The 13,715-nt window shown below is 40.4% G+C and overlaps 1 protein-coding gene across 8 annotated transcripts in view; it reads left to right on the forward strand.

Annotated features, from left to right (window-relative positions):
* LOC122550321 (zinc finger E-box-binding homeobox 1) overlaps positions 1 to 13,715 on the forward strand; it is a 178,268-nt gene that overhangs the window by 127,971 nt on the left and 36,582 nt on the right. For all 8 annotated transcript variants that reach the window (XM_087987504.1, XM_087987510.1, XM_087987505.1 and 5 more), the window contains one exon: positions 2,785 to 2,987. In XM_087987504.1, coding sequence (XP_087843630.1) covers positions 2,785 to 2,987 — 203 coding nt within the window. The remainder of the gene's footprint in view (positions 1 to 2,784; positions 2,988 to 13,715) is intronic.

The following is a 13,715-nucleotide window of genomic DNA, read 5'->3' on the forward strand; positions in this document are numbered from 1 at the left end:
AATAGATGCTCAAAACTGAGCAAAGAAAAATGCTTATCCAAAGTAATATGTTTTATGTTGGGAGATATTAATTAATTTACACAGAGAAAAATGCATTTGGTGCCTCTAAGTAAAGTTCAAAAAGATGGAGCTATTTCTTTTCTACAGATTAATGAGCAGTTCATCCACTGAATTAAAGTATTGGCACATGGTATCTGAAGCCCTTGCATTCAAAGTGCCAATTGCTGTATTCTGATGTTGTGAATGCATCACGTCTTAATTTTCTGATCTGTATAATTTAAGAATACAGTTCTTCTAAATATAGCCTTTTGATAGAAATCCATTTGAGAACCAAAAATCTGAACAGCTCAATCATATCCTTATTTCCTCTATCCCTGTCATTAATAAATTGACAAAAATCAATTTTTCTCAAGATTAGAATGGAACCACAGTAAAGATTACAAAATGTGCAGCAGACCTCAAGACCAATGCTGCAGATGATTAATTAGCAACTAGAAAAAGGGCTTTAAAAGCAGTGTAACAGGAAAAGTAAACTTTGTAAATAACATTTCATATATGTTGAACTCTGAGTACAAGGAAACTGCATAAATATTGTAACTACTTAATAGAATGTAAATGCCATGGTTCAGTATTGCAGAAAAGGTAACAGCTTCATTTTGTGCTCATCAGGACATTAGAACGAGTTACCAAAGTAAAGGAAACCAAATTTTTACTTCCATTTTCAGCTGGGGTATTTAGTGGCTGCCTAGTGCTTGGCCAGCTTCCTTGGCAGCAGGAAGCAGACTGGACCTCCCAGGAGCAGATGGTCTGCCGCTTGCAGTAGTGCATGAGGCGGAAGGCCTTGCATGCACTGTACTTGAAAATGTCATTGATGAATGAATTGATGACACTCGTGGCAGAGGAGGAATTGCTGAATTTTGGGTGGACCTGCTTTAGCACCTTGCAGACGTAGATGCTGTAATTCTCCTTCCAGTGCTTTATCTGGCCCTTGTGCTTCTTGGTTGTTTTTTTTTCATGGAACCCTTTTTGGGGCCATGCCTTTGACTGCCGCTTCAGGCATGTTTTGATTTGGAGGAGCCGCATTGGACTGGGTTGTACAAAGTTAAATATCACAGCACGAGGTTATAATCCAACAGATTTATTTGGAAGCACTGGCTTTCAGAGCACTGCTCCTTCAAGTCACCTGATGAAGGAGCAGCGCTCCAAAAGCTAGAGCTTCCAAATAAATCTGTTGGACTATAACCTGGTGTTCTGTGATTTTTACCTTCAGGCATGTTGTAAATGAAGGTGGAGCTTTGTGAAACCAACTTGTTATACTGTATGAGAAGACAAAATACTGATACATAGAAGTGGTGTTGTGGAAAAACCAATCAGAGCTCACTTGCCAATCCATATTCATGCTGTATGAAGTGTTGTTGCCCTTTTATTTGGGGATATTGTGATCCAAGATTTTGGGAAGGCAAATCTTAGCAGGACTTAATCACTTATTGGTAGGGTTCTAGGGAGTGTTGCTGAACAAAGAGACCTTGGAGTGAGGGTTCATAGCTCCTTGAAAGTGGAGTTGCAGGTAGGTAGGAGAGTGAAGAAGGCGTTTGGTATGCTTTCTTTTGTTGGTCAGAGTATTGAATACAGGAGTTGGGAGGTCATGTTGCGGCTGTACAGGACATTGGTTAGGCCATTGTTGGAATATTGCGTGCAATTCTGGTCTCCTTCCTATCAGAAAGATGTTGTGAAATTTGAAAGGGTTCAGAAAAGATGTTACCAGGGTTGGAGGATTTGAGCTATAGGGAGAGACTGAATAGATTAGGGTTGTTTTTCTAGCATCGGAGGCTTATGGGTGACCTTTATAGAGGTTTACAAAATCATGAGGGGCATGGATAGGATAAATAGACAAACTCTCTTCCCAGGGGTGGGGCAGTCCAGAACTAGAGTGCATAGGTTTGGGGTGAGAGGGGGAAGATATAAAAGAGACCTAAGGGGCAAGCTTTTCACACAGAGGGTGGTACATGCGTAGAATGAGCTGCCAGAGGAAGTGCTGGAGGCTAGTACAACTGCAACATTTAAAATGCATTTGGATGAGTATATGAATAGGAAGAGTTTGGAGGGATATGGGCCAGGTGCTGGCAGGTGGGACTAGATTGGGTTGGGATATCTGGTCGGCATGGATGGGTTGGACTGAAGGGTCTGTTTCCATGCTGTACATCTCCATGACGCTATGACTACTCCTTGCAAATAACTTGGTCAATGCATGACAAAAGGTTTTAACAGAATGTCTTATTTTTCAATATACTCTCATTCTATATGATCATTCAGGTAAAGCTGTGTTTTCCCTTTTAAAGGTTGCGGCATATTTCCTCCAATGTTCTGAAATTGGTTTCTATTGCAGAGGGAAAAGACCCTTCACTTAGCTGGATCAAAATAGTACCATGATCATCTTAGTTTTTAACCTTTTAGATGCGACACAAGCTGTAATATATATTTTTGCAGTATCTACAAGCTAAAATGTAGTTAACATTTATTTTAACTAGGAAAGAGGGAAGAAAAGTTTGGTACCATCCATGTTTGTGTGTGATTTATTTGCAAGTATTTGATCAAATCTATGTATTTTATGTTTAATATCTATTATTACCCTGAGAACAGTTGTGTTAATTTGGTTACCTTTAATGCAGTTTCCGTTACTTTGGAACCATAATGTTAGACCAGAGCCTAACATTACAGTAGCCAGTTCTATCTTAGAAATATATTAGAATTGAGGATTTACATGGTATTATTTTATGTTTTTAGGAACACCAGATGCTTTTGCTCAGCTACTTACCTGCCCATATTGTGATAGAGGCTACAAGCGCTTGACTTCTCTTAAAGAGCACATTAAATATCGGCATGAAAAAAATGAAGACAACTTCAGCTGCTCCATTTGCAGCTACACTTTTGCCTACAGGACACAACTGGATCGTCACATGGCTTCACATAAGTCAGGACGAGATCAGGTAATTTGAAAGTGGCAATTAAGTATTCATGTACAAGTCATATTAGCAAGTGTTATTGATTATTTATCTGTACCAAACTTGTTTATTGAACCCTGTTGATTGGTAAGGCATGTTCACTACCATAACTTTGAAATATGGTTTTGTTTCATTTTGCTGTGGGATTTTCTTTTTCCAAAATTCACATTTGCCTCAGCCCACCATCTTCTGGAATTCCATCAATTCTTGTGTTACATCCAGATTTGAATTCATACACTCACCTGTTTGGTTTCCCATCTTTTCACCTTCTATAAATATAAGCTCATCCAAAATTCTGCTCAGATCCTAACTTGCAAAAATTTCTGTTCACTTTTCACCCCAGAGCTCGTTGAAGTACATTGGCTTCTAGGCCTTTACGACCTTCAGTTTAAAATTCTCCTGTATTGTGTTTAACTTCCTCAATAACTCATTTGTGTGAGTTTTCCAGTTCTGGCCTTTGTATGTTGCTGATTTTCTTTGCTCCATGATGGTGCCTGATCTACTGAGCATTTCCAGCATAATGTTTGTTTTAAAATTTATTTTTAAAAATCTCATAACGCTTTGAATTTATTCTATTCTCTTCTGCCCTGTCTAACTCGCCCTGCCTTATTTGGTTATCTCTGTCCTTTGTAGTGTGGAATGTTGACTGACCGATGCATCTGTAGAATGGCTTTTGTTTGTTCTTTTTGTGAGATGAGAACATTGGTGACAAGTGTAGCATGTGTTGCCCATGCCTAAATGCTGTTGAACTGATTAGTTTGCTTTGCCATTTCAAAGGGTGATTAAGAATTGGTCCTATTGCTGTAAGTATGAAGACATGTAGACCAATCCAAATAAGGATGGCAAATTTCTTTGTGAAGTGTATCTGGTTTGAAATGGACCTTGAAGCTGGTGGTGTTCTAGTGTGTCTGCTGACCTTGCCCTTCTGGGTGGTAGAGATTGTGAGTTGGCTGCCAACAGATCCTTTGCTGAGTTGCAGCAGTGCATCTTTGTTTATTTTAATGCTGCCAATGTGTGTTGGTAGTGGACAGAGTGAATGTTGAAGTTTGGTGCCACAGTTATCCTTAAGGCAGACATCGTTGTCCTTTGATAGTATCAGCTTAAGTGTTGCTGGACTGCCGTCATCAAATTGGAATTCAAGTTATTCACTGAATTCCAAGCCTTAACCTGCTCTTGTGGCCACAGTATTTACATGGCTGCTTTTGTTAAAATTCATTTGTTCTCTCACTCGTTCTCTGGCTCTCGAGTCCTACAGCACGCTCTAAAGAAAAAACGTCCTAGCTTGTCCAACCTCTTTCTATAGCGGAGACCATGGAGTCCAGGCAACATCCTTGTAAATTTCTTCTGCACTCTTTGCAGTTTCATAATATCCTTCCAAGAACAAGGTGACCAAAACTGAACACAATACTCCAAGTGCGGCCTCACTAATGTCCTGTACAACTGCAACATAACTTCCCAATTTGTATACTTGATGCCCTGACTGGCTAAGGCCAGTGTGCCAGAAGCCGCCTTCACTGCCCTGTCCACCTGTAATTCAGTTTTCCGAGAACTGTGAACCTGTTCCAATACAATCTTTAAGGCCCTACCATTCACCATTAAATTCCTACCTTGATTTGATCTTCCAAAATGCAAGGCTTCACACTGAGATATATTAAACTCCATCTGCCATTTCTTGGTCCACTTCCCCAGTTGATCAAGGTCCTGCTGCAATTTCTGATAACCTTCTTCATTGTCCACTATACCGCCTATTTTTTAGTGTCTTCAGCAAACTTAGTAGTCATGCCTTGTATATTCTTGTCCAAATCATTTGATGTAGATAACAAACAGTAATGAACCCAGCACAGACCCATGAGGCACTCCACTAGTCACAGGCCTCCAGTCCGACAAGCATCCTTCCACTATTACCCTCTTCTTCCTGCCATCAAGCCAATTGTGTATCCAATTTGCCAGCTTGCCCTAGATTCCATGCAATCTAACCTTCCAGAGCAGCCTACTATGTGGGACCTTATCAAAGGCCTTACTAAAATCCATATAGACCATGTCTACTGCCCTGCCTCATCAACCTTCCTGGTCTGTTCATCAAAGAACTCCTGAGAAATTTGTGAGGCATGATCTCTCTCACACAAAGCCACGCTGACTACTCCTAATCAAACCCTGTCTTTCAACATACATGTATGTCTTATCCCTCAGAATCTTCTCAAGTAACTTACCCACCCTGGATGTTAAGCTTACTGATCTATAGTTCCCAGGCTTTTCTTTGCAGCCCTTCTTGAATAATGGCTCAATATTCGCTACCCTTCAATCTTCCAGGACCTCCCCTGTGGCTAATGATGATGCAAAAAATCAGCCAGGGCCCCTGTAATTTCTTCTCTAGCCTCTTGCAGTGTTATTGGATATATCTGTTCAGGACCAGGAGATTAATCCATCTTCATAATTCTAATATATTAAACACCATCTCTATTGTGATATGGACTGTCCCCAAGATATCACCACTAACTTCCCCAAATTCCCAAATCATCTTGTCTTTCTCCATGGTAAATACGGAGGAGAAGTATTCATTGAGAATCTCACCCATCTCCTGTGTTTCTAATATACATGTCTACTTTGGTCCTTGAGGAGCCCTATTTTCTCTCGCGTTATTCTTTTTCCTTTAATATATTTAAAGTACCTCTTTGGATTCATCCTAATCTTCTCAGCCAAGGCTATCTTGTGCCTCCTTTTCGCTCTCCTGATTTCCTTCAGTAAATTCCTGTATTCCCAGTATACCTCCAGAGATTCCCTTGATCCCAGCTGCCTGTACCTGAGCCATGCCACCTTTTTTCTGGTCAAAGCCTCAATGTGTCTTGCCATCCAGGGTTCCCTATTCCTGCCAACTTTGCCCTTCACATATACATCTTGAAGTCTCGCTACCTTACTTTTAAAGGCCTCCCACTTGCCAGAGGTCCCTGTGCCTGCAAACACACTCTTCCAATCAACCCCTGCAAGCTCCTGTCAACATTCTCCTTGGTCCAATTTAGAACCTGAACCAGTTTTGTCCCTCTCCATAATTATTTTTAAATTAATAGAATTACAGTCACTGATCCCAAAGTGCTCCTCCACTATCTCCTCCGTCACCTGCCCTGCCCTATTTCCCAAGAGTAGGTTGAGTTTTGCCCCTTCCTGAGTAGGACCCTCTATATACTGCTTGATGAAACTTTTCTGAGCGCATTTATCAAATTCCACCCCATCTTAGCCCTTAATACTCTGGTAGTTCCAGTCTATTTTAGGAAAATTAAAATGCCCAACTATGACAACCCTCTTGCTCCTGCAAGTCTCCCCAGTCTCCTTGCATATTTGTTCCTCTAATTCCTGTTGACTCTTTAGAGGCCTATAATACAACCCCAATAATGTCACCATGCTCTTCTTATTTCTTAACTCCACCCACAAAGCCTCACTGGATAATCCTTCAGTTATTTCAAGTCTGATTACTGCTGTGACACTCTATTTTAATCAAAAATGCAACTCCTCCTTCCACCACCTCCGTCCAGCCTAAAGCACCCATACCCTGGCACATTAAGCATCCAGTACTGTCCCTCCCTTAGCCATGTTTCTGTAATGGCTATAATATCCCAGTCCCACATACCTATCCTGCATTCATTAGCCCTCTTGCATTAAAATAGATGTAATTTAATCCATCGGGCATTTCTTGCTCCCTGTCATGTTCCAGCCTATTTCTGATTTCTGTATCTCCCTTGAGCCTCGCATTTGTCTCCCTTCTGTTGAAGATTCCAACGCCCTGCCAATCTAGTTTAAACCCTCCCTTGTAGTACTTGGCGTCAAGATATTGATACCCCTCCAGTTCAGGTGCAGCCCGTACCTCTTGAACAGGTCACCTCTACCCCAGAAATGATCCCAGTGATCTGAAAATCTGAATCCCTCCCCCCATATCAATTCTTCAGCCACCCATTCATCTGCCATAACCTCTTGTTCTTACCCTCACTAGCAAGTGGCACTAGAAGTAATATGGAGATTATCACCAATGACTTCTTTTTCTAGCTCTCCATAATCACTCTGCAGGACCTCATCCCTATTTCTATCTATGTCATTTGCCCACATGCACAATGACTTCTGGTTGCTCCCCCTCCCCCTTGAGAATGTTCTGCAGCCACTCTGAGACATCCTGGACCCAGGCACCAGGGAGGCAACACACCATCCTGAATTCCTGTTTGCTGCCACAGAATCTTCTATCTGTTCCCCTAACTATGGAGTCTCTGATCATTTAAGGTCCTGTTTATTGTTACTCTTTCCTGTTGTGCCTCAGCCAGTCGTAGTGCCACCAACCTGGCTACTGCTCTGTACCCCTGAATGGTCATCATCCCCAACAGTATCCAAAACAGTATACTTGTTTTTGAGGGGAATGGCCATAGGGGATTTTCTGCCTACTCCCTTTGCCTTTTCCTGGTGGTCACCCAGCTACACTCTGCCTGCACCTTAGGTGTGACCACCTCACTAAAAGTCTTACTTATGAAGCACTCAGCATCTCTGATGATCCTGAGTGCCTCCAGCTTCAGCTCCCAAACATGGGCTCCCAGGAGCTGCAGCTGGGTTCACTTCCACAGGTGTAATCATCAGGGATGATGAAAGTCTCCCTTAGCTCCCACATGCCCCAGGAGGAACATGTGACTGCCCTAACTGCTGTAAAACTAGAAAGGAAAATTAAAAGGTCCTTAACTGAGCTTACCTTCTTGCTGAGCCACTGCTCTCCGAAGCCCCTCAAGCCAGAGCCTTACTAGTTCAAATTATGCAAAAGCACATCTGTTTACCCCTGCACTTCTATTTTTGTTCAAGAATGAGGAGGGAAACACTTCAGTGATGTAGTGTTTGGGCCTTAAGCACTCCTTGACACCAGGCCCATGACAACATGCTCTCTGTTTTTAGCTCTCTTGCTCGCTGTCTCTCTTTCGTGCTATCCTCCTCTCTCACCCTTTCCTTCCTTTCCTTTCCTTTCTTTTTTCCTTTTTTCCTTTTTTCCTTCCTTCCTTCCTTCCTTCCTTCCTTCCTTCCTTCCTTCCTTCCTTCCTTCCTTCCTTCCTTCCTTCTTTTCCTTCCTTTCCTTCTTTTCCTTCTTTTCCTTCCTTTCCTTCCTTCCTTCCCTTCCTTCCTTACCTTACTTTTTTCTTTCCTTTTTTTCCTTCCTTCCTTTTTTCCTTTTTTTCCTTCCTTCCGTTCCTTCCTTTCCTCCCTTCCCTTCCCTTCCCTTCCTTCCTTCCCTTTCCTTCCTTCCATCCTTCCTTCCTTCTTTCCTTCCTTTTTTCCTTTTTTTCCTTTTTTTTCCTTCCTTTCTTCCTTCCTTTCCTTTCTTCCTTCCTTCCTTCCTTCCTTCCTTTTTTCCTTCCTTTCTTCCTTTTTCCTTTTTTTCCTTTTTTTCCTTCCTTCCTTTTTTCCTTCCTTCCTTTTTTCCTTCCTTTTTTCCTTTTTTTTCCTTCCTTTCTTTTTTCCTTCCTTCCTTTTTTCCTTCCTTCCTTTTTTCTTTCCTTTTTTTCCTTTTTTCCTTCCTTTTTCTTTTTTTCCTTCCTTTTTTCCTTCCTTTTTTCCTTCCTTTTCCTTTTTTTCCTTCCTTTTTTTCCTTCCTTTTTTTCCTTCCTTTTTTTCCTTCCTTTTTTCCTTCCTTTTTTCCTTCCTTTTTTCCTTCCTTTCTTCCTTCCTTTTTTCCTTTCCTTCCTTCCTTCCTTCCTTCCTTCCTTCCTTCCTTCCTTTTTTCCTTCCGTTCCTTCCTTTCCTTCCTTCCTTCCTTCCTTCCTTCCTTCCTTCCTTCCTTCCTTCCTTCCTTCCTTCCTTCTTTCCTTCCTTTCTTCCTTCCTTTTTTCCTTTTTCCTTTTTTCCTTCCTTCCTTTTTTCTTTCTTTTTTCTTTCCTTTTTTCCTTCCTTTTTTCCTTTTTTTCCTTTTTTTCCTTCCTTTTTTCCTTCCTTTTTCCTTCTTTTACCTTCCTTTTTTCCTTCCTTTTTTCCTTCTTTCTTCCTTCTTTCTTCCTTCTTTCTTCCTTCTTTCTTCCTTTTTTCCTTCCTTTTTTCCTTCCTTTTTTCCTTCCTTTTTTCCTTCCTTTTTTCCTTCCTTTTTTCCTTCCTTTTTTCCTTCCTTTTTTCCTTCCTTCCTTTCTTCCTTTTTTCCTTTTTTCCTTTCTTTTTTCCTTCCTTCCTTCCTTTTTTCCTTCCTTCCTTTTTTCCTTCCTTTTTTCCTTTTTTTTCCTTCCTTTCTTTTTTCCTTCCTTCCTTTTTTCCTTCCTTCCTTTTTTCTTTCCTTTTTTTCCTTTTTTCCTTCCTTTTTCTTTTTTTCCTTCCTTTTTTCCTTCCTTTTTTCCTTCCTTTTCCTTTTTTTCCTTCCTTTTTTTCCTTCCTTTTTTTCCTTCCTTTTTTTCCTTCCTTTTTTCCTTCCTTTTTTCCTTCCTTTTTTCCTTCCTTTCTTCCTTCCTTTTTTCCTTTCCTTCCTTCCTTCCTTCCTTCCTTCCTTCCTTCCTTCCTTCCTTTTTTCCTTCCGTTCCTTCCTTTCCTTCCTTCCTTCCTTCCTTCCTTCCTTCCTTCCTTCCTTCCTTCCTTCCTTCCTTCCTTCCTTCTTTCCTTCCTTTCTTCCTTCCTTTTTTCCTTTTTCCTTTTTTCCTTCCTTCCTTTTTTCTTTCTTTTTTCTTTCCTTTTTTCCTTCCTTTTTTCCTTTTTTTCCTTTTTTTCCTTCCTTTTTTCCTTCCTTTTTCCTTCTTTTACCTTCCTTTTTTCCTTCTTTCTTCCTTCTTTCTTCCTTCTTTCTTCCTTTTTTCCTTCCTTTTTTCCTTCCTTTTTTCCTTCCTTTTTTCCTTCTTTTTTTCCTTTTTTTCCTTCCTTTTTTCCTTCCTTCCTTTCTTCCTTTTTTCCTTTTTTCTTCCTTTTTTCCTTTCTTTTTTCCTTTCTTTCTTCCTTTTTTCCTTCCTTCCTTTCCTTCCTTTTTTCCTTCCTTTTTCTTCTTTTTTTCCTTCTTTTTTTCCTTCCTTTTTTCCTTCTTTTTTTCCTTTTTTTCCTTCTTTTTTTCCTCCTTTTTTTCCTTCTTTTTTTCCTTCTTTTTTTCCTTCTTTTTTTCCTTCTTTTTTTCCTTCCTTTTTTCCTTCCTTTTTTCCTTCCTTTTTTCCTTCCTTTTTTCCTTCCTTTTTTCCTTCCTTTTTTCCTTCCTTTTTTCCTTCCTTTTTTCCTTTTTTTCCTTCCTTTTTTCCTTTCTTTTTTCCTTTCTTTTTTCCTTTTTTCCTTTCTTTTTTCCTTTCTTTTTTCCTTTCTTTTTTCCTTTCTTTTTTCCTTTCTTTTTTCCTTTCTTTTTTCCTTTCTTTTTTCCTTTCTTTTTTCCTTTCTTTTTTCCTTTCTTTTTTCCTTTCTTCTTTCCTTTCTTCTTTCCTTTCTTCTTTCCTTTCTTCCTTCCTTTCTTCCTTCCTTTCTTCCTTCCTTTCTTCCTTCCTTTCTTCCTTCCTTTCTTCCTTCCTTTCTTCTTTCCTTTCTTCTTTCCTTTCTTCTTTCCTTTCTTCCTTCCTTTCTTCCTTCCTTTCTTCCTTCCTTTCTTCCTTCCTTTCTTCCTTCCTTTCTTCCTTTCTTCCTTCCTTTCTTCCTTTCTTCCTTCTTTCCTTTTTTTTTCCTTCCTTTTTTCCTTTGTTCCTTCCTTCCTTCCTTCCTTCCTTTTTTCCTTCCTTTTTTCCCTTTTTCTTTCCCTTTCCCCTCCCTCCCTCTCTCCCTCCTTTCCCCCTCCCATTATTTATTAATCATGTTTGCAATCAGTGGTGCCTTTTGGTGGGGTGTCAGACAGAGAGACAGATTGCCCACTTGGAAAAGGTGAACTTGACTCCAGTCTGGGGATTTGTTGCTTGGGTTTATCATTTCTCAGGGAGCATTTCCCTGACTTTTTTTTAACTTGCATTGAACAACTCAATGGCGAATCCAGCATATTAGTATGTGTGTCTGAAGGGATTCTGATCTGTGGGATTTCCTCTGGAGGTGCTTATTGATGTTTGTATCTCAAGCCAGCTGGACAGTTCCCAAAGGACTGAAGGAATAGAAAATGGCCAGTCTCTATGGGCAAAAGTATTGATTAAAAATAGCTTGCATTTTTTTTTTACAGCATATATATTGTGTGATGCAGTTCACAGCGCTTGAGAGGGGAAGCAAAGGTGGTGAGTAAATTGCACAGGTTGTTGGCTTTTAAGAAGGCTTTTGAACAAAGGGAGTAAGTGGTATGTTGATTTATTTAGGGGAGAGAGCTGCTAAGAACAAATTCATAGTGACTGAAAGGTTGGTTTCCAGTGTTGGAACAAAAGAAGGAGTACTATTGTAGAATTGGAGTGAAGAGAATAGAACGCAGTGTATGGATAAATAAAATTGCTGTAACAAGAATGTCTCAGAAATCCATGAAGTGATGGATTAGATTCACAATTGCTGAAGGGAAAGTAAGCAGTGTTAGTGGTTCGTGTATGCTACATTGATCACTGAGTTCTTTTGCTAATTTCAAACTATGATATATGCACACAGATGCTGAGAGTTGGAGTTTCCTACCAAAAACAGTCCATCTTTGAGTAGTATTGAAAAAGCAAAATTGAACACAACTATCACATGTTGAATGTACCCTGAAACATGCTCCAAGATGTTTTTGAGCTGTTCAGTTCAATTGACCGTGCAATTGCAGTCCTCATGTCAGTGAGGGTGTCTTAATGAAGATGTCATCAAGACTTGATTGTATCCAGTATTTTAGATTGCCACTTTCCTACCATCAAGAAACACTGATATAATCAGTGGGCATGGCTCGAGCTTAGCTATAAATCTGCATGCATTTCAAAAGCTGCTACAAACCAAATAATGGAGCCCTTCTGACAGTTAGTGGAAAATGAAATTATGTGAAAGATTTTGTTGCAGAGTTTAAAAAATTTCAATAAATTATTTGGAAGTAATGGATTTCCTGTTAGGAATTTACTTGACCCTCGCACGTTAAGCTTTTCATTCCTATGAGTGTTCTTGTGAACCTCCTCTGAACATGCTCCAGGAGGAGTTCATTCTTCCTGAGATATGGGGCCCCAAACTGTGCACAATACTCCAAATGTAGCCTTACCAGAGCCTTATAGAGCCTCATAAATACATCCATGCTTTTATATTCAAATCTTGTCTGAATAAATGCCATCATTGTATTTGCCTTCCTAACCCCTGACTGAACCTGCAAGTTTACGTTGAGAGAATCCTGGACTGGACTCCCTAGTCTCTTTGCACTTCAGGTTTCTGAATTTTGTCCCATTTATAAAGTAGTCCATGCCTCTGTTCTTCCTCACATGACCTCACATGTTCCCATGTTTAATCCAACTGCCACTACTTTGCCCACTTTCATAACCTGTCCAAATCCTTCTGCAGCCACCCTGCTGCCTCAATGCTACCTGTTCTTCCAATTATCTTTGTAAGGTCCGCAATTTAGCCAGAATGTACTCCGTTTCTTCATCTAAATTGTTAATGTATACAGTGAGAAATTGTGGTCCCAACAGAGTCTTGTAGAACACCACTTGTCAGCCTGCCAACCTGAGAAAGACCCTTTCATCCCCATTCTCTGCTTTCTGCCAGACCGCCAAGCTTCTATCCATGCTAGCATCTTACCTCTAACACCATAGGCTCTTGTCTTACTCAGCTTAAAAATGTATTGCTGGAAAAGCGCAACAGGTCAGGCAGCATCAAAGGAACAGGAGAATCAACGTTTCGGGCATAAGCCCTTCTTCTGGCTTATGCCCGAAACATCAATACTCCTGTTCTTTTGATGCTGTCTGACCTGCTGCGCTTTTCCAGCAACACATTTTTAAGCTCTGATCTCCAGCATCTGCAGTCCTCACTTTCTCCTAGTTTTTTTTTGTCTTACTCAGCCTCTTGTGTGGCACCTTGTCAAAGGCCTTGTTGAAATCCAGGTAGATAACATCCATTGGCTGTCCTTGGTCTAACCTGCTGGTTGCTTCCTCAAATAATTCTAGCATATTTGTCAGGCATGACCTCCCCTTGATGAAACCATGCTGACCTTGCCCAATTTTACCAGCATCAAAGCACCAGCCTCACAGCAATATTCATGCTCCATCTTGACCCAACTCAGCTGCCACTCTGTGGTTTCACAGCATCTGCTTTGGAGTTGAGGTCCATCCAGGACACATGTTTTTGGCAGATTGTTTTACACTGAAAGACAGCCAACCATCTCATGTGCCTGTGTAGGATTATTTGTGTTGTCATGTATCTTTGTTTTTTAGTGCACAAGATCTTTTCCACTTCCTTGGAGGACAGCCAGCCTCTGAATTGGAGCATTCCTTTTAACACACAATGTCGTAGTGAAAGCTTTGGATGCAATATACTCGCAGCTCATTTTAGGGAGAAACTGGGGACCTTTGTGGCATCTCCCAATTCCTCCATTTATGAGTTCAGGATGTTACTGATGTCATACTGAAGAACCGACCTCATCATTTAAGGTTAACTGAATAGAGAGTCAAATAGCTAGGGCATGAGGATTCTCCATCAATGGGTTTCTTAGGTGTTAAAATTGCATTTTTGTTGCTTTGAAAGTGCTCAGTCATCAACTAGTAGTTTTGTGAATAGGAAGGGATTCCACTCCCTTAATGTTAGAATAATTTGTGATTGTCAAAGTCAAATTTTGGAGGTCTGCACCAAATATCCTGGGAGATACCATGATAAAGGTAAAGTCACCATTTTCCTAGAGGA

This window comes from Chiloscyllium plagiosum, unplaced genomic scaffold, assembly GCF_037043375.1.
Source record: "Chiloscyllium plagiosum isolate Xiang-an unplaced genomic scaffold, Cpla_swu_hap1 HiC_scaffold_5, whole genome shotgun sequence".
NCBI classification, from domain to species: domain Eukaryota; kingdom Metazoa; phylum Chordata; class Chondrichthyes; order Orectolobiformes; family Hemiscylliidae; genus Chiloscyllium; species Chiloscyllium plagiosum.